The 25,125-nt window shown below is 41.3% G+C and overlaps 5 protein-coding genes and 1 non-coding gene across 9 annotated transcripts; 4 read left to right on the forward strand and 2 right to left on the reverse strand.

The window, feature by feature from the left end:
- Positions 1-10,511: 10,511 nt before the first annotated feature.
- LOC109856556 (ras-related protein Rab-27A-like) lies at positions 10,512-13,815 on the reverse strand. The gene is made up of 5 exons (XM_020431943.1): positions 12,986-13,815; positions 12,552-12,622; positions 11,965-12,079; positions 11,330-11,442; positions 10,512-11,203 (listed from the first exon to the last, which is right to left on the reverse strand). The coding sequence occupies exons 1-5, from the start codon at positions 13,127-13,129 to the stop codon at positions 11,020-11,022; spliced, it is 627 nt and encodes a 208-aa protein (XP_020287532.1). The 5' UTR covers positions 13,130-13,815; the 3' UTR covers positions 10,512-11,019.
- Positions 13,816-13,818: 3 nt separating this feature from the next.
- On the forward strand, positions 13,819-14,697 carry LOC109856557 (migration and invasion enhancer 1). Of its 3 annotated transcripts, none has more exons than XM_020431945.1 (4): positions 13,819-13,892; positions 13,976-14,161; positions 14,251-14,348; positions 14,433-14,697. In XM_020431945.1, exons 2-4 carry the CDS (start codon positions 14,133-14,135, stop codon positions 14,594-14,596), a joined length of 291 nt encoding a protein of 96 aa, XP_020287534.1. In that variant the 5' UTR covers positions 13,819-13,892; positions 13,976-14,132; the 3' UTR covers positions 14,597-14,697. The 3 variants fall into 3 exon arrangements, with proteins under 3 accessions (XP_020287534.1, XP_020287535.1, XP_020287533.1); XM_020431946.1 differs by having other exon boundaries at positions 13,866-13,910; XM_020431944.1 differs by lacking the exon at positions 13,819-13,892 and having other exon boundaries at positions 13,918-14,161.
- On the reverse strand, positions 14,586-18,314 carry LOC109856555 (molybdenum cofactor sulfurase 3). The gene is made up of 7 exons (XM_020431942.1): positions 18,002-18,314; positions 17,479-17,635; positions 16,703-17,359; positions 15,631-16,616; positions 15,349-15,543; positions 15,043-15,260; positions 14,586-14,976 (listed from the first exon to the last, which is right to left on the reverse strand). The coding sequence occupies exons 1-7, from the start codon at positions 18,099-18,101 to the stop codon at positions 14,791-14,793; spliced, it is 2,499 nt and encodes an 832-aa protein (XP_020287531.1). The 5' UTR covers positions 18,102-18,314; the 3' UTR covers positions 14,586-14,790.
- A 578-nt stretch (positions 18,315-18,892) lies between these two features.
- Trnas-gcu lies at positions 18,893-18,974 on the forward strand. The gene has a single exon. It is a non-coding gene; the product is annotated as a tRNA-Ser (tRNA).
- Positions 18,975-20,438: 1,464 nt separating this feature from the next.
- Positions 20,439-22,087, forward strand: LOC109856567 (cuticle protein 21.3-like). Its single transcript, XM_020431977.1, has 2 exons — positions 20,439-20,610; positions 20,740-22,087. Exons 1-2 carry the CDS (start codon positions 20,599-20,601, stop codon positions 21,718-21,720), a joined length of 993 nt encoding a protein of 330 aa, XP_020287566.1. The 5' UTR covers positions 20,439-20,598; the 3' UTR covers positions 21,721-22,087.
- An 871-nt stretch (positions 22,088-22,958) lies between these two features.
- LOC109856559 (DNA-directed primase/polymerase protein-like) lies at positions 22,959-25,124 on the forward strand. Of its 2 annotated transcripts, XM_020431954.1 has the most exons (4): positions 22,959-23,546; positions 23,650-24,440; positions 24,542-24,776; positions 24,919-25,124. In XM_020431954.1, the coding sequence occupies exons 1-3, from the start codon at positions 23,229-23,231 to the stop codon at positions 24,753-24,755; spliced, it is 1,323 nt and encodes a 440-aa protein (XP_020287543.1). In that variant the 5' UTR covers positions 22,959-23,228; the 3' UTR covers positions 24,756-24,776; positions 24,919-25,124. The 2 variants fall into 2 exon arrangements, with proteins under 2 accessions (XP_020287543.1, XP_020287542.1); XM_020431953.1 differs by having other exon boundaries at positions 24,542-24,928.
- Position 25,125: the final 1 nt, after the last annotated feature.

The following is a 25,125-nucleotide window of genomic DNA, read 5'->3' on the forward strand; positions in this document are numbered from 1 at the left end:
CCTATTAAGTTCATAACGAAATCCGGCTAATTGTACTTAATGGCGGTAACGTTTCGTGTACAACAGCGAGATATCCGGCTTAATTAACTCGTAATTTCACATACTCAGAATCGAGGGAGGAAAAGGAATGCGGGGAAACACCGGAAGCCGATAGGGGTCGCGAGATAATCGACTTCCGTATCGCGACTCCCCGCGAACACAACAATTAAAGCGCGTCCGCTCTCTCTCTCTCTCTCTCTCTCTTTTTTACTCTGTAAATATATGCTTTCTCTCTCTTTTTCTCTCTCTCTCTTTCTCTGTTTGTTAATTTAAATATTGCCGATCAAACAGTACGGGAATCAGTGTTAATTAGGCCAGCAATTCATGTGACATGTTGTTTTATGAGTACAAGATACAATTTCATTATTTACCTTGAGCGAATCCGCTTATTGGCGATCGATTATTTAAATTCTGCGGAGGATATATAATGCGAAATCTCCCCTCCCAACATCCATCCTCGCTCGCTCTCACTGTGTCCGCGTTATGAATATTCTAATCGGCAAATCCGTAAAAATACTGCGGCAGATTTTGCCACTTGCTTTATTTCGACGCGATTTTTTCAAATATTTCTCTTCGTACAACGTATTTCAATAATTTTCGAGTTATTTGTTGTTCGAGTTATTGTATAAATCGAAATTTTTATCTCATTGTTTAACTTATTCTTTTTCCAGAAACTATTTTTTTTTTGTTACTATTTAATCTCTCTTTCGACATAATACTACTATTCCGGTAGATAAAAAAAAACATTTTTATTATTTTCATATCAATATAGAATTTCTTACATCGGGCTCAAAGGGTGTTCATAAATTTTTGGGAATTTTGTGAATCTCGTTACCGCAACGTCAGCTCTCTTTGCGAGCCTGATATTTTAAACCGGTGATTCCGAATTGCGGTTTTCTTCCTGAAAGCGACAGCCGCAGCTTTTTGTCGGTCTTACCACTTGGCAGTGTTCTCATGCGCGCATAACGGACGGGGGTTGAGCTTGCATTTTGCGTCCGCGGATACAATTTAAATCGCGGTAATTTAGAGCGGAAATGGTACACTGCTAACTCTCTTCGCGTAATCATCGAGATGTAATCCTTACTTGAAAATGAGAAATTCCGTCGTCCGTTTATAATTACCTCGTTTTAATAAAATTTTGCCCGAAAAAAATTATGCAATAATACAGTTTGCTGGTTTTCTGTTTTTTTTTTTTTTTTTTTTTGCGTAATTATTTATTGTTAAACGTACACAAATTGTATCGGCAACGACGACAGAAAGAAAATAACAAACAAAACACTAGACGGAGCTCAACGGAGCTAAGTGCACGGCCGACGTTTTGTAAGTCTTTCCTTGAGACATTATAGCGTTAGCCGCACAAATTGCTTTTCGTAAGCGATACATAATGGAAAATGTCGAGCCAACCACGCGGTCGGCGAGTTTTAATCGGTTAAACGATTGCGAAAAAGCCTTCTCTCCGTGAAGAACATATCCATAAAAAAGTTTTCACAAGACTAATAAGAGAGAAAGAGAGAGAGAGAGAGAGAGAGAAAGTACATTATTAAAAAATATAAAACCAAGTTTCGTTTTTTAATCTCACTAAGCATGTGAAACAAGATAAAAAGAACATATTTTTCGTTGTATTTTTAACGGAGTGTAGCAACTGTGCTCGCTTAAAATCGTAAATTAAACAATTTGCATTCAAAATGAACTACCGAGAACAAGATGTTGCATTTGAATCTAAAGTTTTTACCAACTCACTCACACACATTATATTTTTTTTTTTAACTTACACATATAATGTCTACGATAAAAGAAATTAAGTGAGATATAACGATGATCCTTCCGCGTGTGCAAAATCTCATTTTACTTAACTTAGTTTTCGCGTGCGCGCGCGCGCGCACGCGATATATAATCTTTAAAACTAATCTGGCGTCCTCTCCCCGGCACTCTATCGAATTATCTCATGTGCAAGAAATATCGGTTATTATCGATCGGGAAATAAAACAGCGGCTCTCTTTCTCTCTCTCCCCGCGTATGCAGGAAAAATAACGGGATGTAATTTTGATGAGATATTAAAGATATCTCCTCTCTTTTTCTTTTTCTCATCAGAGGAGGGTAGTTCGGCAACGCGCGCGATCGTATGTCTTTCTGACGAACAAGAGAGTGAAAGAGAGAGAGAGAGAGGTGTGTGTATGTGTGTGTGTGTGTGTGTGTGAGAGAGAGAGAGAGAGAGAGAGGCGCCATTCCAAATACCTTCAGATTCAATACCCGCCCACGAATAGGCAAAAGGGATCGATGAGCCGAACATTTTAATTTCGTGAGAATCATATTCACGACTTTCCTTCCCTTCGGATTGGAACGAGTCCCGAGCGCGCTTTGGCAAGTGCGGGTGCAAGGAAGAGAAGCCGCGCTGAAAAATGCAGCCGACACCGTGGATGGGAGGCCACAATTCCATTTGTCCCATTTCAAAGTGAAATAGCTTATAATGTCGAAATAAAACGTTTCCTCCCGTCCCGGATAACGTTTCAGGAGCGTCTGAAGTCGCGGTAAGTGTCGGGGATAGAGGAAAGATATTCCGGAAACCCGTGGATGTGGGCGTCGGGATATGGAAATCATTCCAGGCAAGGGTTGGCCCGGTTCTCAACTATGATAATCCGATCTGAAATCGCGAGTACTTTTTCGCGAGTTGTTTTTTTTTTTTATCCGACGAAATAAGAACTTATCTGTCGTATGAAAAAGCAATGGTATCAAGAGAAATATGTTAAGAGAAGAACACACTTTCATCCGATTTAGAAAAGAGAATTATATTCTCTAATACACCCAGAAGTGTTCCGTGGTCGCGTTAAATTCGAAATTTCGCGAGGATCTCACACGCGGCGCTATAAATAGTGAACTTCTGAAACAATTTTAGAGGAGAATTGATGTATATTTAAATTTCACTCTTTCACACACACACACATACGTTGTGTACAGCGTGTACATATCGCTGTAGAACAGAGGTCGAGTAGTTTCCGTTTTATTTCTCTCATTATTACTCGCTTAAATTTGTTTCAGAAGAATCGCGCATTTTGCCATATCGATCCTATACAGAAAGCATCAGTGTAAACTCGAGTGTCGCTTTGATGAAAGAAGCGGGAAAACGCGCGACGCGACGGCCGAAAGACAAGCGTAATGAAATTTTCCGGCAAACGAGCGGCGCCAAACTCTCTCTTGCGCGGCATAACCGCGTCGTTTGTGTTGGCCGCTCCTCTCCTTCTTCTCGAACTTTCCGCATTTGTTAGCATCACGAAAGACGAAGCGATTCACACAGTATCTGGACCCCGGGTATAAAAGACCCCGTCGCGAACTTCACCTCCCCCGCACACGCCTCTTCTCTTTCAAGTCCCTTTCGACACCTCTCTCATTGTGTTCGGGGGCACGGATTTAAGGAAAGACGAAAGGAGTGTGAGAAACGCGCGTTCGAGGAAGCAGACCCGAGTCACGCCGTTTACGATTCCCCGGGTTGCGTTGAAGCCGCGCGCGGAAGCGGAATAAGAAGAAGTCCAAAGCCGACGGGAGAAGAGTCCAAGTTTCTCGGCGCGACGAGAGACTTGCGATTCGTGAGACTTTTCTGTGATCGACCCCGTACCTACCCAACTATCGTACCGGGGAGGGGGGTAGGAGACGCGAAAGGGTTGCCGAAGAGAAAGATAACGATCCCCGCGAAAACGTGACGTTAATTGGAAGAGCGAATTTGATCGATTCGGGCTCGATGCCGGACCGATCAGCAATTCCGTGGCAAGAGCAGCCCTTTAATCCCGGTTTTGTCTGGTCGAGAATAATTTTTCTATTTCCTCTGAGCCGCGCCAGATGAAACGACGATCTTCTCGTCGTCGTCGCTATCTCGATGGATTAAAGCTGATTATGATGAATGGCCCGACAGAAGATCGCATTCAGCGACCTAATTTCGAGAAGCAACCGGACACCACAAGACAAGATTCTTTAACCTTCTGAAAATAATCTTTCTCGAATTAAATATAAATCGCAAACTTACGTAACGTGATTTCGCGCTGCTCGCTATTAATTTTTCACGAGAAAAACGCAGGAAAGGAGTAAAGTGGAACTCGATTTCGAACAAGAAAAGAGAATACGTTCCCGCGCGTCATATTCTCCGTTGAAAAATATTTCACCTGGAAAAGAAAGGGACTAGAGGTGAGCGTGGCGAGCTAAGAGGAGGGAAGACGTGCTTCTTTGGGCGTGTACATTCTCGTGTCCAACTTCCATACAGAAGCCATCCTCGTCGTTCTGAACGAGCCCCCGAGCAGCGCAAAGCTCCCTCTAAGCCAGTTTCTCGTGTTTCACAATCTCGAAACAATTGAGTGCATTCGCGCCGCGTCCCAAGAGAGAAAAGGCAAGTGGGCACCAGCTAGATAGAAACGTACAGGCCCGGTAAATCCGCCGAGGGGGGTAAAACATTCGCGTTCAAAGCAGACGGAACGACCGACCGACCGACCGACCGAGCAAGCGACGACGAGTTCATACGGAAGCCGGTTAAGCGACTGTCTTCTTTTCCGCATCTTCGTGCATTTCCCGAATCCCGGCCGAGCAGTTCCTAAGCCAACGATGTCAACGATGACCGATCGGTTGGTCTGAAATCGACGACAACGACGACGACGACAACGACGACGATCCTCCTCTCCCATCGGATCTCCGGAGAGAACGCGAAAACAAAATGTACTTTCTACTTCCGGTCTACCTCTCCACCTTGGCGTACCCAGAAACTCAAGAGAAACCCTCGGCAAAATAGATACTGCGCGCATCTACGATTTATGTGCAGATCTTTTGAAAAAATGCACTCTACGTGATACCGAAGAGCGGCGAATATAACATCTCGCGATACTTATTTCACTTGTGCAAGATCTCATGTTTTGTAAGCTGAGCGTCGGAGAGCTGAGAAATCAGTTTTGTCCCGATCATCTTGCACAATTCAGAGTTATCAAGTAAACAAATTACAAATCCTACACTCGTTACGATCTTTTTTAGCATACGGTTTTTTTTTTTTTTATCTGCGTAAGAGTCAGTAACATTAAATCTTAAAAGACTTCGCCGTCGTCAAATATTAAATCGCACGGTGAATCCGCTGCTTCAACTTTCATCCTCGTCGCTCCACATCGACGTCCGCAAAGAGAATTTAAAGAACGAATCTCCGCGCAACCTTTTATCTCTCGCCGTAAGTCTCTCCTCCCTTCTCTCCCGTAGTCGACGTAAGACGGACATTAATCGCGAGAAGAAACGTAAACCGAAAGTTTGCCGCCAGTAATCATCGCGCGCGGCACTCGCGTCTCGCGAGCTCGTTATTTCAAGATGGTGTGCCCCGGGTTTCTCGTCGTCGCGGGGGAAATCCCGGCCAGACGGTCAAACGGTTTCGCTTGCGCCGGCCCGAACTGCCGGCTGAACGTGAAATATCCGCGCAGACGGAAGTTATAAATCACTCGGCAGCGGCACCGACCCAGAAACAGAGGCGGTAAGGGGATTCCGTTGCCCATTCCGGCTCGAGGTCGCGACGTAATTTCATTTTATCTAGCAGCCGGCTATCTAACCGAAATTCTTCCGTCGCCTATCGGTATACACACACGATGCCGGTCGGGATTACACAACAAATATCCACCGAAGGAGGACACGGCGGTCGTGTCACGCGCTCACGTGTACGTACACACACGCAAACACGTATACAATAGGTGTGGGTATGTGTGGACAAAGCACGGGGAAAGGTGAAACAACCGACACGTTCCGCCCCGGCTATTTCGCCGTCTTCCTCGTTCCCTTATTCGCTTCGCCGCGCGTTCCTCCTGAGTGTATGTACGTAAAACAAGCCGGAACGAAATGCGGACGGACGGGTGTACCCCCTTCGAAGGGAGTTGCGCGACGCGGAGTTGATGTCGAAAAGAAAAATAAAAAAAAACAGAGAGAAGGGAACACACACACGTGCGAGCGCGCGCGTGACATATTTCGTCGTCGCGTCGCAACGATTTTGACATATTTTGCGCTACATCGACGTGAAAAATATCTTTAAATCTTTTTGTTTATTTTATTCTCTTTCTCTCTTTATCGTACGTATATCCTTGTGTATTTTATTTGCTCGTGTCATATTATCGCTGAAGAGAAGCGAAATTCGAGCAATAACACGAAAAATAAATAGGTTATTGATGTGCAAAGCAGCGCAATTCTCAGCTTTGGACGCGAAAAGCAACACGACGCGCGTGTTGTGAATGAGAGAAATACGCTGCGAACTCGCTTTTGTACTCGGAGCGGAGTCAGATGTTAATTCACATGTACAAGCTGATAAAATGCGTCGAAATATTCTGCGCGCGAGGTTCAAAGAGAATTCATAAAATGTCTGTACGCGAATACGATAGCTATTTTGATTCGCAGGAAGTCGACGCGGATCCGCCGGAGGAAATCTCAGAGATAAGTCCTCCGGTAATACGGAGAGAAAAAAAACTGACACTGTGCCGTCATTAAGACTTCCCGACACCACTACGAATGTCTTCGTGATCCTCTTTGCGGAAAATTGCGGCAACGGAAGACGAAGACACGAGGAAAAAAAAAAAAAGAAATCGCGCGCGTGGCTATCCGGACAAGGACGATGTTTTTCCTCATTTCCTATTTATTTCAACTGGAAAGAGGAAGATAGCGCTGGCATTATCGATTCATTGGGCGTAACTTTAATTAGAAATGTCTCGGCGAATAATATTCACAGACGATTAACGAAACGTCAGTATATATTATTTCATTACGCGATATTCTCTCGCTGCTCTAATATTAAAAAATTTAATTACAAAAATTAAAAACTTTTGCCTTCCAACACCGTCGCGGTAAAATGTTGCAGAAATACAAAAAAGAAAAAAGTGAAGTTTTGTCGCGCCTTTAAACTCGACAAGTCGTCGGATTTTGAATCGCGTTTCTTACGATCTCGCACATGGTCGAGCGACAAAAACGGCGAAAAAGAGCAACCGAAAGCGTTGTTGAAAAATCGCAAAAGGAGCGTTTGAAATTTACTACAGCTCATGTCGCTTTTGCAGCTTGCCACCCGCGGACGTGTTAAAAGTTCTAACGTTCGCACCTTGAACGCGAGAACGTTTGCGATGTGGATAGTTTTGCAACCTCCCGGCGAACGTGTTAAAAGTTCCGACGCACTCTCTTACCATTGCAACGGGAAGTCGATCATCGTTACACCACTAATATCCCGAGTTCCGATAAATGACGAGCGACCCTTTCTCTTTCCCTCTCTCTCCCTATTCCCGTCGCGTTCCAGCTCGTTTTTCAATCACCAACGTGAGCGAAAGTAATTGCAACTAACGCCAATTAATCTTGTCGATTTAACGAACGTCGATCACCGCTGTCAATACGTAAAAGATACCAACAACTCTATCTTCGAAGACGGTACTACAGCGCATTTAACAACTTGAATTAAAAAAAAAAGCTTGAATGGATTTTAACCCTCTATTTCTTAAAATCCGAAAAAAACCTATCTCTCAACTGCGTAAAATCAGAATTAACCGTCTTATGTACCGAGAATTACGAACTCATTCGCACGATGTGTGATAGTTTAATCGAGTATGCATATTTATAAAAGTTTGGTAAAGTGGAAGGAAGAGTGAACACCTGTGCCGCAGATACGTAACTCATATGCATATATCTGGAAAGAACGAGAGAAAGTGAGAGAGAGAGAGAGAGAGAGAAGAGTGGGTTTCAACTCTACTAGCGTAAAACAAACCTTCGCGGAATTGCGAAACCAAGCAGCTCCGTGTCATCTTTGAAACTGACTGCCTGGTACGTGCGACGAAAATTCATGCAGAGTGAGTAGAGCTATAGCCTCACTCGACGCGTCTCTCTGGCGAACAAGCCAGCGAGGAGAATTCAGGTGGATAGTACGGTGAAACTTCCGGTCAGAAGTTACACTCGTCGACGAGACTCCGCGGAAACTTACTCTCTCCTTAAGAGCAGAAAGAGAGAGGGAGAGGGAGAGATGGAAAGAGGGAAGATCCGGAGGTTGGGTAAAGAGAGATTACAGTCCGAGCAACGAAGTGGTCGCGCGACTCGATAAATAGTCCTCGCCATTAATATATTTGTTTGATAAATTCCCACTGACTTTATTCATCTCCAGCGATAAACTGCGTTAAAATTTTTCTACTTTGCGAATGTCCGAAAAAAAATGTTGTAAATATATTCAATGCAAACACTAATTTTAATACGCACATACACACACACACACACCTAGACGTTGTGCCTAGACGGTTCTAGTAATTTGATAAAAGATGGTCTATGTATTCCGACAATTAATTAACAACTAATATGAGACATGTTCTTAATTAGACAGATTATCACGTGTACAACTCAATTAAGCAACTCCGAGATGGTTTCTTAAGCACATAATACAGTCTTGTGGCACCCACCCCCCACCTCAACTTCCGCTTCCGCGTTTCTCTTCCACCTCTATAAATTGCGCGAGTTTCCTAAGTTAGCATTCTAATAATTTGTCTCGCGCTAGTAACTGTGCGATATTTCTGTGTATCTTGAAAATTTATGCTGTGTAATAGAGACTGCTAATAATGGTTGTGCGTTCTGGAAATAATTAATGCGCGCACAGCGCACGACGAATTTAATTGCTCAACAATCGTCAGTCGAGAGATAACAACAAAGGTATCACGAAACGGTGTTGTAGCACTTTTTTTTTATAATGTCATTCTTTTTATTTTTAATCAACATACATTCGTGTATACATAATATTCCGATAACATTTTTTCTTGTTTCAACAATATATATATATATATATATCACGTAGAGAGATCCTTCATAAGGATGAATGAACATTTTCACAACATTAAAGAACGTTTTATCTTTCTCTTGGAGATCAAACACTTTTTTCCGAACTCTCTAATTTCATTTTTACGGATAGCTCCTCGAAAAATATCGACTCGAATCAATTTCCGGCACAACGTGAAAGTTAGCGCCGAGTTTCGTCGTACGACGAAACTGTGAAGCTGGGATCTCAACCTTCATAAACAGCGATCCATACGTGCAAGTAGTAGACTAATAAGCGAGCAATGAAGCAAGTTTTCCCAACAAACTTTAATCTCTTCCAGTGTACTCCGTAAAACTCGCCTCGTCTCATTGACGAAACGTTGAAGTTTCATTGCCTTCCCGTTACCCGGAGATACTTTCCGGAGATATTTTCCATTGCTCGCGGATTTACTACAAGACATACTTTCCGCACGTTTCGATTGTCGCGCATCGCAATGCGCTTGCTGCGCGATATCAATCGAAAGTTGCTCTCCTAATATTGGCGATATTCAATGGTACTTGATAATCGCTCGTGTTACAAACGAGAGTAATTATATTCTCATTAATAAAAATAAAGAAATTTCATTCGAATCCGCACATCCATAATTTTCAATTTCGCTTAATTTAACATTAATATACCACAAGATAGCGGGAGGAGTGGAAGTTCCGCGCGCACAAACTCCAGTTAAGATTGATTACACTCTCACTCCGCCCCTTCTCATCCCTTTCTCACCCCCTTTTCCTCCTCGTAGTATACAATGTGTACTACGCGTAAGTCTAAAAGCTTACCTCCTTATTTGCACTTTCGATATCTCGTCTCGCGAAGCAATGTAATTCAGAATTGCCAAGCCGCAATTAGTACTCGATACTTTTTCCAAGATCATTATTCTTTAGTTTCTTTCTGTTTTCTTTTTTCATCAAATAAATCTTCGTATTCAACATTAAATATCTTCAAACTCGAGAGATTTTTCATCAGTTTTCATTAAATCGAACTTCAATCAAAAGTATCTCGCTATCCATATTGCACTTTCCTCACTTTGATTTTTCTACAAAGTCTCACTCGTAATATTACTACGTTTATTTTTTTTAATCAAAGTATCTTCTTGTATTATCGTTATATAGTTGTAATGTAATCTAGAACGCGGTCTTTGATATAAGGTGAAGGAACAAAATTACGTCCCACAAGTCATCACAATTGAACAGCAGTGTACGCACGTATGTGTGAATACCTTATATACGTGGTGAATAATTTTCTCTTTTCAACATCGGTAGCTTTTATTTCACAGTCGAGGCATTTTAGAGTTTGATCGGAATACAATAATTTATCATTTTCTGTGTAATTGTAATATATGATATAATAAATATCACAAGAGAGATTAATTTGTCAACATACGTGCTTGTATCATATATGTATATTTCGTTCGTAATATGTATATGTGTATGTATATATATCTTATGATTAAATATATTAACTCTTTGATTTAGGTTATAACATCATCAAAAATACATACAGTCGAAAGAGATTCGCTTAACTTTTGCGCTGCGACAACGATCGCATATCACACTTTTGGCAAGTAAGAAAAGATTGACTTATTGAACACCTTTTACGTGTGCGTATGATAAAAGTGATAGAAAAAGATTTCAGCGCGTTTGAAAATTTTTTTTTCTTTTTTTTTTTTTGTTAGAATGAAAGACTTCGATTTGTAACTTCAAGTATGAGTCGAATGACGTTGTCACTCGTAAACAAGCGACATTTGGAAGACGACAGAGTGATATAAAAAGAAAATTTGACAGCAAAGAGCAATTCATTAAAGATCACACGGAAACAACGGACACGATTGTCCGTTACAGAATTATCCTCAACGTTTAAGTATTACAAATATATTAATCGAGAATTTGTGTAGATTGACGGCTCGTCAAGATTCGAGCAATGTCTTCGTTCAATGATGAAAAGCGACGATGGAAGACACTTAGTACATGGAAGATAACAAGAAATGTCAATACGCACCTCTCTCGTAAAACGAACTTCTTAACATGTGTTTAGAGTCTATGTGTAATAAAGTCAACATTAGCTTTGCAAAAACAGAGAAAACGCCAGTTTCGTAATCGCTCGCTTTTTTCTTCGAAATTCTCGGCGACATAGTAGTTCGGACGCGACTACATGTATCGACACTGTCAGCAATAGCAGGAACTACTTGGTGGCGGTGTTTCGCGCTCATGGCACCTTAGGACTTTTTGATGGGGCAACAGCGACTTGTCCACCGTGGCTTCCATTCTGCGCATCACACGGTCCAGCAATATTTCCACGGCGCGCTCCACGTTTTGCCCGGTCGCGGCACTCGTCTCCAGATAAACCAGGCTGAGAAAACAAACATTTTTTGCTCAAGTAAGATATCAAGAGTGTTGAAACAAATACACAATGTGCTAATACACACATTGACGAGTTTGCGTTGAAAATGTGCTCTACCGTCTATCTCCGACTTACCCGTGTCTCTCGGCGAGTTCTCGCGCTTTGTGCTCGCTGATGACGCGCTTGTCTTCAAGATCGCATTTATTGCCGCAGAGGATTATGTCCGGATTGTCGCAATATGCGTGGGTCTACACGTATATATACATGTAAATATGACATACATTAAGTTTTTAATGAACATGATATTCCGCCAAAGAAGTTAGGCTACAAGAGACTATTTCGTGCAAAGTGAGAGAGAGATTCGTCGTTAAAGTTGTCCGCGATATTAGAAAGTTCAATAAACTCCTTACATATGTGCAGTTTACTCTAATATCATAGCAACAAATGCTAAATTTATTTAAGTAACTAAACTAGTACATCTGAACTTAATATCGTGCATCAAGTCATCCCCATCTATCAGTAAATTCACATGCTTCATCCTACTTTCAAAACCGTGTGTCAAATAATACTCGAAACAAATGAGACATCATGTTATGCAGCTGACAACAATTCGAACAAAAAGAAGAATTCTACACAGACGCTTTCAAATAATCAAACTTGACTTAAAGAAAACTGACCAGTTAGAAACGATCTCTCTATAATGTTTTTAATGATCTCTCTCTAATGTTTGTGCAATATTTACAACAAATGCTAATAAGTTAGATGAATACCCTAAGTTGCTCCAGCCAGTTTCTAACTTCAAGAAACGACAGCTCATTGGTCAAGTCAAAAATTAGTAGGAAACCCATGGAATCCCGGTAAAAGGCTGTGGTTAGACTTCGGAACCTGGATATCAACAATGTTAAGCTACTTGTGTGCAATGTTAGATCGGAAGCCTTTGTTCGTGCATGCAAGTGATGCAACGTATTAATTGGAATATCTATACATATTAATTGGATTATTTGTACGGCTTACATGATTATATATATATTCACATTTCTCTTAATGGCAATATTATGCGCTGTGGCATATACAAGCGTTCGTAGCAATGTTGTGAATTGTTTTTCAAATATTGCAATGCAGAGTCTGATTACAGAGCGTGATATTGTGTGCTTAAAATATTGCATCTGTTTTTGTCATAAATAATGTAAATACATCAATATTCAATTTGCTCAATATTTTTTCTAATTTAATGCTAATTTTAATGCTAATTTCTCAGAGTGCAACAAATGCATATGATGCCATTGTGTCTACATATTTTTCATTTTTTTTTAGCTACATATTCTCTTTGTTTACTCAATAAAAAATATGTACTCACCGCTCCTGACCAGCTGTGTCCCAAAGCTGCAAGTGTACTCGTTGACTTCTGCCATTCGCCGACTGATATATCTGCAATAATAAATGTGCGTTTACTTTAAAATATCCAAGTGAAAGATAAGAAAGTCTTGTTTGTTACACAGCTGACATATCACACACACAATAATTACCATATATATCTAATCGTTCACACATGTATTTACTTAATTTACAGTCATTAGTCACTTAAAATGTTATCACTGTGCTACTTTTAAAGAATTATATGCGTAACAAGCTTGTTTAAAAACACACACACACACAGCAAACTTTAAGTGATGGGAGAGCAACTAATGCGTCGTACACAAGTAACTTTAATCAATGCAAAAGTAATAATAATAACCAGATATACAGCCGACTTCATAGCAAATCAATGCAAGTTATTTATATGATCCTTACCACTCGTTTTTCCTTAAAATCAATTCCAACCGTCGACACGAATCGGGAATTGAAAGTACCATCCGTATATTGATACAGGAAGCTCGTTTTGCCGACGCCGGAGTTTCCGAGCGCCAGAAATTTTATCAGATAGTCGTAATTCATCTCGATGACGATCTCTCCCAAGCAAAGATGCTCCCAAGATTGTTCCTTTCGGTGAAGAGAACGCGTACCTGTCAGTCGTCGGGAGAAATAGATTATTAATTCTCTTTACAAATAATTGTCGTGCGTGTACGTGTGCACTCGATCGCTCGTTCCCGACGACCCGTGTTAACGTCAACTGTCAGGCGGCATTTAACGTGGACACCTGTTGCCTACGTGTTCCACTTTTCAAAAGGTCCGCGCCCCGCGGAACAACGCCGAACTACGGCGGCCGATTATCGTCTGAGGATCTCGCGCCCCATGAGAGCGTATAAACGCGATCGCACGCGAATCTGACGTATACCGTAGTATATGTATACACTACATATATACGCGTGTCACAAATCGCGGCTCCTCGTGAACGACGTCCGTCCGCCCCGTCTGTGACAGCTCGATGGACAGATGTGCGCGCAAAAAAAAATGGCGCTGACATCGCAGGGCTACCACAGCTGCTACGATGAAAATTCGAAATTCGAATCGCGCGATGGACGGAAACTCTTCGTGCGACGGACGTGATGATTGCCTTCGATTGACAAACCGACCGACGTGTGACTCGTTTTTTTTTTATTTTTTTATTTTTTTTTTATTTATTTTTTATTTGCTCGAAATACGTACGCGAAAAGTGATGTTAGGTTATTACGCGAGACACGCAGGTTAGTATGTACGTGCAGTTGCTTGTATGTGTGTGTGTTTTACATAGTGGATTTTTATTTCCAATAATGTGCCTGTACGTCACTAAAATAAAGTAACAGGAATCACACGCGTATGTTGGAGGCGATGTATAGAGTATAATTAATATTTTTATTGCAGATTGTTGTTTGCGACGGAAGTTAGGTTACGCTCCAGTTAAAGGGCTGTTTTTAGCGAATGGACGGACTGAATTAATCGAACGCGAGGAGGCAACAGGCCTGATGTGCGTTGAATTGGACGTAACGATTATCTATAATTAAAGTATGCAGCAGAAGAAATGGACGTGAAAGTTGACGTTGAATACTGGTGAGTGTAATACACAATTGGCAAGCGAGCAACTTTCAAGTACGTGACGTTGATAGGTTAGAATTGCGGAATTTTTGTTGAATTTACAGTGGTTCGTGCGGGCACAAGAAACAATTTCTTGAGTTGGCGGAGGAAATAAAAAAGAACGTACCCAATGCTACCGTAGCCGGTGCTGAAGGAAGACAAGGCAAGTTCGCAAACGCACACCGATATGGAAGAGCAATTGAGAGTTTTATAACTCTCTTTGTTAATTGTTTTTTTTTTTTTTTAGCTTCTTTTGAAGTACAAGTCAATGACGAACTGGTGTATTCAAAGCTTCAAACGCTAGCGTTTCCTGACTTTGCTGCAGTTGCAGACATGATCAAGGATGTATCCGCGGGTAAACCAGTGAGAAAGATTGATCAACAACAGCCTGTAGACTGTGTATTGCTATAAACGTTTTTATTACAAATCAGGTACAATCGTATCATTCATGTAAAATTTGTTATATTGATATGTATGAGTTTATATAAATTTGCTAAAGGCTTATAATAGAACTGTGTGAGATTCTTCTGTAGTTGATGATAGTGTGTTTTTAAGTTTTGTACGTGAAGTTACATACGATGATTTTTTTATTTAAAAAACATGATTCATGAATAGTGAATATGGTCACCAATCTTAAGTATACTTTGTGTGTTTTCCAATCGTGTCAAGTAAATTCCAAATCTCAGTTTTCCATGAAATTCTTCTGCTAATGTTCTCAATGGTTCAACAGTCTTTTTTCCAGTTGTCTGATCAATGCATATCATTTGGCATCTCGTACAAGGACCATTGATCTGTGTATGAAATCTTGTGTTATAATAATATACATATATCTTGATCAGTTACATGAACACTTATACCTTAAAATGATTATTTCCTATGCGTATATGTTTCCATTGCGTTTCATCAAAGGCACTGCAACCTTCCACAATGATATTTCCTCTGAATCGATGAATTGCCGTGTCTTTTTCGAAATCCAAGTCATCAGATATTTTAGCGATAAGCCACGATACGCTTGCTTCGTTTATCATTAAATATTGCGCCTGACTAGAAAATGATAGTTCTGCTTTATCCAGTCCTGTACAAGAAAATAATGGGTTCTCTGTCAGTGCAAGTGTACTCTTTCTGTGACTTTAAGATCTCATGTAATGCTTCCTTATCTTTACCTTTCTTTTGTCTCCCGTGACTTTGCCGAATTAGTCTAAGGTTTGGTTTGCCCAATGCCAAACTGAGCCACTCGGAAACTTCCGTTCCACAATCGATACCTTGCACTCTGCTCTCGCAGACTCTGCTCTGACACACGGGATGTTCCGTGGATTTTTCATAAGTATTTTCCAAAGGTATTTCGATAGTTGGCATTCCTAAAAATTGATATTCCATTAAAGAAAAACCCGTGTTAAAATTTTGTAAACAAAAAAAATAAGTTTATCGAATTCAACCACTCCGACCTGGATACGTTAATTTCATAATTTTTTCATCTCTGAGAACAACCGGTTTCAGCAGACATAGATTTACATCGTGTTTTTGCGTCAAGCAAGTTCCAGATGACGACATTATCATCCATTCTCTGTCGTACTCGAGACCCTTTGAATTCAGATTCCACGAATCTGTAATTTCGTAAGCGCCGCACGATTTGATAGGATATACAAATAACCGTCGCAAGATACATTTGTTATCTGCTTGGGTAATTATTTTGTCAGTGTTTATGGAATATGCGATAGGATCGGGATTCTGACTTTCGTTACGGACATTGTTCTGTAAAGTACTGCGCGCGATATCTTTCTTGCTACTTGTAAGACACCTGATGGGATGATCCAGAATGTTGGACTTGTAAAAGTGTCCGTACTTTCTGCGAATCTTTATCGTGTGATCTTCCCACCACTGTGGATACTTTCTGACGCACGGTTTGTCGACGAAACACTCGTTGATCATGAGGAGGAGTGTCTGCACGTCTTTGATAGTGGACATGTATCCGAATGAAATTCTCACCGCTCCGGTTGGTCTGCCGTTTATTAAATCCGCGGCACCGCCACACGTGTATCCCGCCTCGTAATTCTCGAGAATGTCCTCTGCCGAGAGGGACAGATGTCTTTGACACGCGCCGGGATTGCAAAAGCAACCGGTTCGAAGATGTATCTTGAATAACGCCGCCATGTTAACAACTTCCATGTAGCCTACGTATTCGCCGTTCGATCGCGCGAGATTGAACGTAACAACACCTCCTTGGGTGTCGCGATCCTCGTAATCGGAATCGGAGTAAAGTTTCACAACCGGTTTACCGTTGAAGTGATGCAACATCAACAGGGAACGATGCAGAAGTTTGGCGAGAGAAAACACGTGCTGCGATATTCGCTCCATGGTAAGCTCGGAAAGTACGTCGAAGCCGTGTTTTAGCGAGGCGATGGACAGAAACGGCATAGTTCCATCCTCGAATCTGTAAATCGGGATTTGACGTTTTTTGTCAGATAAAACAAATAAAACAAAACTCGGTTTACTCGATGAGTGTTTTCGCACACTCACCTCTGATGTAACACTTGACGTTTCTTGTGAAACATTTCAGAGCTGAGCGCGACGTCCACAGTGCCGCCGCCGTAGTACACCTTTTCCAAAACATCCGAGCTGGAGTTCTTGACTAGCAAAGCGCCGATGCCGGTCGGATAGCCGAACATTTTATAGAAAGACAGACACACGAAGTCCGGTTTGAAAATAGACAAGTTCAGGTTGTTGGTTGGAACAAAGCTAGCCGCATCGAGCAGAACGTACCACCTGGCCGACGGTTCGCCAGCCACCACGGAAAGTGCGCCGATGTGCGTGTCTCTGATCCACTTAAGGGGATATTTCATGCCGGAAAAATTGCACTGCGCGGAATACACAAAGAGGGAGTTGCCGCTATGCTCTTGAAAACTGCGAGAGGGCGATCGCTGGCTGAAAATCTGAAACGCCCGGTCGTGACCGAGGCAGGTGACTTCGACGCCTCGGCTGGCGATCACATCTCGCATCCCGAGAACTGACGTATGATTGTCCTGCATGTAAACGAAGCTTCCCGAATGCCGAGTCGCGTTGCTTTTATTCGACGCAAAACGAAATCCATCCGCGATCAGCTTTAGACTAGCTGTGGCGCCTGAGGTGAAAATAACGCTGTATTCGTCGGGCGTTGTGTTGAAATGGCTCAAGATTCTGCGTAAGGAGTAAAAATTTTATCAAATATATATTTTTTTAAAATGTATACAAAAAACAAAAACCAACAAATATATTATTAAGTATACGAGCGTTCGTCTGTTGTTTATTTCTCTCACCGGTATCTCGTGCGTTCGATGACATCTTGTGTCGACGAACTCGCGATACCGACGGAGTGCGGATTGGCGTAGAGAGAGCCGTGCAGATCGGCATAGACGTTTTTAATCTGTGTGTCTGCGTACAGAGTAGCGCCCGCGTGATCCACGTAGCACTCGTCTGAAAAACAACGCGTATAAATAAGTATACTTTTTTATGATATTCATGTGATGCTCAAGATCAAATCGCTTCTAAATTAGCCACAACAGGATGTCCGGTTGTAAGAACAACTAATAATGTTGAAACATTTTTATTAGAACTCATTACATCATCAATGTCCTTGTAATAAATTCGCGTCATCGTTGCAAAGTCGTAGAAATGTAAAAATTTCATCGAAATTTTATTAAACTCTGACAGTTGTGTCAATATCTTCTCTTGAACACTTGAATCGAAAGAAATCTCTAATCCATTAACACATTCAGTGTTGCGAAATAGTAATGAAAAACACACATTTTGGTGCAATAAATTTTAAAGGTGTGTCCTCACCTTTGAGTCTTGCGAATTCTTTCTCAAGAAATTTAACAGTAGCGTCATCGTACACCGGTGTGTATTCCAGCGTCTCTGTCATGCCGATTGATCTTTGCATCGCTTGGAATTCTTCGCAACGCGCGCACTCCTCAAACTGCCTTGTTGCACTATGAAAACTAGATACGTTTCACAGCGGAATACGAGTGATTACTCAACAGAGAGTGAATTACAGCTGTTGCCAGCGCTCGAGCACTTACGATGACGATAGGAACTTTGGTGAAGACAGTACGGTCACGGAAACAAGCACTCGTGTCTCTTACACAATAAAAATAATCGTAACGTCGGATTTATATACTTATTGACTTATTGAATACGCTCGATAAGATTAGAATTATAAACATTTGCGTGGGGTAAACGCGATATCGACCGCAATGTATGCAATAAGATCAAGAACGCGAACTATTACGAAATTGTTTATAATTATCGTTATTTGTCGTTGAGATATGATGGATGGTTTTTTTTTTTTTTTTTGAATTCTCTTATATACAATTTTCTTTTATATACAATTCTTTTATATACATTTTACGTATCGATAGAAATAAGTTATGAATTACATCAAATAATTCATTCACATTTTTACTCTTATTTTTTTTATAATCTAATTACTATAATGCTATAATCATATATTTTTTATTCGTAATTGTCCATTGAGGAGATACTTTCTGACACTTCTCGTGCGCATTGTACAACGAATCGCTCGTATGCTAGAAGCTGATAACTGTTTGGAATCAAACAGCTAAGGTTTTTCAAGTCTTGTGTAATTTGTGAAAGGCGCAGATATTAATTCTATAAATAACGAAACGAGATGCTACATCATGCTATGAACATTTGGAGTACAACGTGAGATGTGACGAGGTGGCCGAGTGGTTAAGGCGTTGGACTGCTAATCCAATGTGCTCTGCACGCGTGGGTTCGAATCCCATCCTCGTCGTTTTTTTTTTTAATTTTTTTTTAATTTTTATTTTTGTGTGTAATTTTAATCGATGATTTCATTATTAACAATAAATTTTTACTTTGCGAAATAATGTAAAAAATATCAAAGAAACAATTATCTCGTGAGTCATACAGACGACACGTTTAAAAATATAAAGAAACATATGTTTTGTTAAACAAAGTATCAGAAAAATTTTGAATTATTAAATAATTAAGTAATAAATTATCAAAACTCAAAGACATGTCGCAATTAAGCGACTTTTGTGAACGGAGGACGTTTTTTATATTCTCGCGAACGCGTTTAAAACCTGCCGTCTCGCCGGCTCACTGATCGTAAAAAAAAGGGATTTAAGGGTGATATTGGGTCACGGACGGAAAGGCGGATGAGTGTAAACTCAGCGTACTTTTACAAAGGAAAAAATTTGACAGCTCGTACACGTGTGAAGGGGGTACGTCTGTCCATGACCTAGCACCATCACCTAAAGCGTCAGTGGTGATCAACTTCATTGTAAAGGGTCGCATCGATTTCGAAAGCAAACGTGGTTTCGTCAGACATATATTTCGTTAAATATTGAAATTAAAGATTTTGAGATACCGTGTAATTTATCGAACAAGCGTCCGAAATACGGCGCAAAGGTAATTATTACGGATAATAAATTATATTACTTCTTGACAATAAATTCTGTGTCTTATTAAAATCTTATTAAATATAATTTGCGGACAAAATGTTAAAATCGTGATCGTTCACTCTCGTATCTGGTATCATCTTATTTATTGTTTATTGATTTAATCTTGTAGCAAATGTACTTATGTTAATATACCATCTGTAGTTTTGAAAAGGGGGATATTATATAGAGATAAGTGACCTTGTGCGCGAATGTAGTTCAAATTGTTTTCGCTTGCACAATCGTTTTCTGCTTAAGGCTCATTATTATAAAACTAAACCTGGTTGCCTGGAGGCTGTGAAACCACACGTGCGCAAACGATCGCGCTTATTTTATCTAATAACACAACCGGAGCACTTGCGCACACGTAAGAAGTTACATATATCCCCTTGTCCCCACTGTTACACATGACATTGCTTATGTCAGTGCCAGAATTCGGAGAAAGTGCGTCCTTGGCGAGTGCCATAATATCACGGTGAGTTTGTAAAATTGTATCACGCACACATTTTACGTAAAAGGAAACATCTCGTAAAGTTTTCGCAGCGGATTATCAATTATTCGCGGATGAATCACGTCGCATGAGCGAAGCGAAGGGGTAATTATCGCGGGCAAGTGTCGTCGCATCTTTGATGTTTTTTTGTTCTTCAACAAATCGCTCTTGCACCAAATGCGCGGTCTCAATTTCGCGAGGACCACGCCCGGAATTCGCCCATATTCCCCCCTCGGCTATATCCTACCTACTTCTTCTCTTTGCACCTTTGTATATATATGTGTTCCTTTCTTACCGATTTCCCACAAAGAGATCCCCCTCTCTCATCGACCATGCCCAATCACCTCGAACAAGGTAGTGTCCAAAATTCAATCAAACCCCCGAACAGCCCAACCCGCGTATAAATAGTGGTCGACAGCTACCAGTTTGTCAGAAGTCAGTAGTTGTTCCATCATCAAACAAGCAGAATGGCGTTCAAGGTAAGCAGACGTCGTCGCTCTGTTTTACGGAGGACATACCGGTGTCTGATACATATTTTACTGCATTTTATTTTTGAAATATAGAAACTGTACATTATTATTGATAAAAAACAAATTCTTTTATCACAGTTTGTAGTGCTCGCAGCTTTCATCGCGGTGGCGAGCGCCGGTGGTCCGGCGGCATACGACATCGGCACCCTATCCGCAGACCTGAGCAGCATCGGCTACAGCCAGGAATCCACGCAGAAGGGCTATGCCGGTCAGAACGTCGTGTCCTCGTACAGCCGCGCCGAGGACTCCGCGCACTCGTCCGTACGTGTGAGCAACAGCCACGTGAGCAACGACGCCCTTCTGGAGCACCACACCATCGATTACGCGCCGACCTTGCTCACCAAGACTTACGCCGCGCCAGCTTTGGCCAAGCCTCTGCTCGCCTCGCCGCCCATCATCACCAAAGCCGCTTATGCCGCCCCGGCCTTGGCAACCACCTACGCCGCCGCTCATCCCGCTCCGTTGATCGCCAAGTCCTACGGATACGCCGCGCCCGCTTACGGATACGCCGCTCAGCCGATCCTGGCAGCCAAGGCAGCTTACGCCGCGGCGCCCGCTTACGGATACGCCGCTCAGCCGATCCTGGCAGCCAAGGCAGCTTACGCCGCGGCGCCCGCTTACAGCTACTCCAGCCCCATCCTGACCAAGAGCTACGCTGCACCGCTCATCGCCAAACCCGCCGCGTACACGACCTACGCCGCGCCAGCAGCACCCTTGTTCGCCAAGACCGCCGCGTACACGACCTACGCCGCGCCGGCAGCTCCCTTGCTCGCCAAGACCGCGTACACGACTTACACCGCACCGGCGGCAGCTTCCTTATACGCTAAATCCGCATACGCCGTTGCGCCCGCTACTTATGCCGCCGCTGCACCGATCCTGAAAACCTATGCCGCTCCGGTCGTGGCAAAGACCGCGATCGCAGCCGCACCAGCTCTCGCGTACACCGCTCATGCCGCTCCGTTAGTCGCCAAGACTTACGCAGCTCCCTATGCGTACGACGCTGCCGCACCCGTAGTGCACGCGACCTTCACTGGCTTGGGCACTAGCTACTCTTGGTAAATTAAAAAAAAAAAAACGAATCCTCTTATCTCAAAAGTCATTCAAGCTGCAGCGAGGTTCTGCGATGTCATCGTCTTCCTTTTGGTATATGCGCAAGATATTTTTTGATTTTTTAGAAGTGTGTATAATATGCGTATTTTATAGTGATATTTTTATATTTATACCTCAGTCTGTCTACGCGTATATATACTCTAGCATGGAACCCCGAATACATGAAACATATTTCAAAATCCTCAAATTACATGAAACATATTTTGTAATAGAAGAATTTTTGTAATAGTAAAAGTATACGTTGCGCAGATAGTAGTAGAAATATTTTTACTATATATTTGGCGACAATACGAATAAAACAAATTTGTTATCACGACGAAAGTGTGATTATTATATATTTTTCTGCCGATCCAATTTTCATTACGGATGTAATGAAATTTGTGTTACTACACAAAAAAAAACTAAATGTGAAAATAGCAAGAGAGTGTTTAAATAACAGAATTGATGAAAATTGTTTTTTTTTTTTTTGATAACACACTTTTTTCGCATAGTTTCGAATATAAAATATCTTTCGTTCATGAGAGGTCATGTTCTTATCTTTCATCTTCTCTTCTGCATATGAATATCGTGTATACATATTTTGAAAGCGAATCACGCGCGTGCACGATCGAACACAAAAGATTAGGATACAATGACTAACATGAGAGCATAATATTGCATGAATAGACGTGCGTCATCTTCAAGTTCTTGTTGAAGTTCGTAAAAAATTAGCATACAATAGATAATCGACGTGTGCCGATCGTATTTTCACCTCGTGAATTTCCGATTGCGAATAAAAGAGAAAGATAACTACTTTCACGCGTACGACCGGTTTTCAGTAATTTTTTAAAACAAAGTTGTGAGATGACGAGATAATTACTATACGATTCAGTTTTTTGTACGCAGTAAAAGTTGCAGTATTTACATCCTATTTACATACTATGTTTAATGGACGTCCATGACGTGTAATAAACATTTAATAGAAGTATAAAAATGTTGTTCCCTGTAGATATTAAAAACTGCTCGAGTGACGCTTAAAAAATTTTCATCGTCAGAACATCATTTACGTTTGTTGATTTTTCCTGTATTTTTATAGATATTTTTTATTGTTTTCCTGAACATAATTTCGCGCCCGTGCTCAAGACTGCATTTTCATTGGCCTGCGAATGTCGTGCGCGTATCTTCTCTAAACACCATACGCCGCTGAACTACATATGCGTAGCTGTCACGAAATTGGCGGGAAACAAGCCGACTGGTTTAATCAGCAGCTGTTTGTGTGTTTACAAGAGAGACGTTTTGTTTATGAAATCGTCATACGTGTATTGAGCTCGAACTTGCGTGTGAAGCAGCAGAGGTTCTGCGAGAGCTGTTAAAACGGTGTTAAAAAAAATCTAACCTATATATATTTATATATATACGCGACGATCGCGTGGATCGTCGGATCGATTGCCAAAACTTCGTACGTCGAGCGTGAAGACATGAACTTCATCGGCACGAAAAAGTTCTACGGCAACAAGATGCAGACGCGAAAAAGACGCAAGTCCAAGCTCTCGTGGATAAAAACACACCGGGTCATGCCGTCGCATATATTAGGCCCGACGCAATATTGGGAAGAATTTTACAAACAAGCGGACGCGTTGGTCGCGGCTGCCGAAAACAGTACCAGAACGGACACACTCTGCACGTTTGTGTATCAGCGACCCAGCGACGGCAGTCGAAAATTCGTCGTCGCCCATCCCGAGGTGTACTGGTGGTATTATAAGGTGAAACCGCCGGAGGAGAAATGTTCGTACGAGGCGAGTATATGTCGAAGACTTGCGCGCGATCTTGACTTTTATCGATGTAATTTTGTATATAGACGTACGATCGACGTTTCAGAGAATCGTCAACGAAAAACAGGTCATTCCGCAAGATTCACCGTGCTGGTTGTATCTGGACTTGGAATATTTAATAGGATTAAATCCGCTTTGCGACGGATCACGCATGACCAGAACGTTGATAGACATCATACGCGCTTATTTGCTTCATCACTATCACCTGTTGTGTGACAGAAGCAATTTTCTAATATTGGACTCCACGTCCAGCACGAAATTCAGCAGGCATGTGATTTTTACCATAAAGGATATGGCTTTCAGAGATAACTTGCACGTCGGGAGACTGGTCAAGACCGTATGCAACGACATCATGTTGTATTTGAAGTCGGAAAACATGCAGAAACACGGAATCTTGGATCACTTTGCCAAAACGGATCTCGAGGAAATGCTGGTGGAGACCGATCACGGCAAGAAGCTGTTTGTCGATACCGGTGTCTATACGAAAAACAGACATTTCAGAATCTACTTGGCTACCAAATGGGGAAAGCAATCGTACTTAACGGTTTCTTCGGATTGTTCGCACACTCCGGTGAACAAATGTAAGGATAAGGAACTGGGAATATTCTTGGATTCTTTGATATCTTATTTTCCAAACAAGCAGAACTTGGTCTTGCTCGAGTTTTTCAACCGTAGCGATGTGACGGCGAAACTGTTCTCGAAGATACCAACACAGTTTATTAAGAGGGACGACGACAAGACATCGCCGTATCCCGATATAGACAAATACATTCGCGATCTCGTCAATCCTGGCAAGATACGCGTCGTTCGATACTCCGATAAAGAGAAAACTCTAAGATACGAAATTTGTGGCAACAGGTGATTGAAGCGATACTTATAAATATTATCTTTATTTGTGTGTTTTTTATTATTACTAAGATAAATATTATTATATTATTGTTCTATGTTGTTTCACACAGATATTGCGAAAACATTGGCAGAAACCATAAGAGCAACAACATATACTTGATTGTGAACTTGAATAAGAAAGAATTATACCAAAAATGTCACGATGCGGATTGCTCGAGTTTTGTGTCCACGCCAAAGAGATTGCCAGATGAAATAGTTTTTCAGTTGGACACAGAGGGTGATGATTTCATAAGCAATGCAGTGATAGATGAAAACGTTGTGTAAAAAGATTTGCAGCTACCAAAGGTTTTATTTTTACAAACGTGACTATCATATGCATAACAAAAAAGGAACTTATTGTTGGTTACCAATAAATTGTTTATTTTTTTGCACGAATTCCTTGACTAATAACAATGACTTTTCGACAATCATATATTACGCCCAAAAGATAAATATTAGAAAGAGAACGAATAACCGATGTTACGTATCATAAAGGTAAATAACACTTAATTATAATACACTTAGTTTAAACGACGATGTTATTTTATCACAATGATGTTTTTCTATTATTTCTTTCACAAATTGAAATGTAACGTCACTGCTTCGTATATTTATGTTTAATATATAAATATATACATATATTTACATTTTATAT

This window comes from Pseudomyrmex gracilis, unplaced genomic scaffold, assembly GCF_002006095.1.
Source record: "Pseudomyrmex gracilis isolate BER0280 unplaced genomic scaffold, ASM200609v1 scaffold_123, whole genome shotgun sequence".
In the NCBI taxonomy this organism is placed as follows: Eukaryota; Metazoa; Arthropoda; class Insecta; order Hymenoptera; family Formicidae; genus Pseudomyrmex; species Pseudomyrmex gracilis.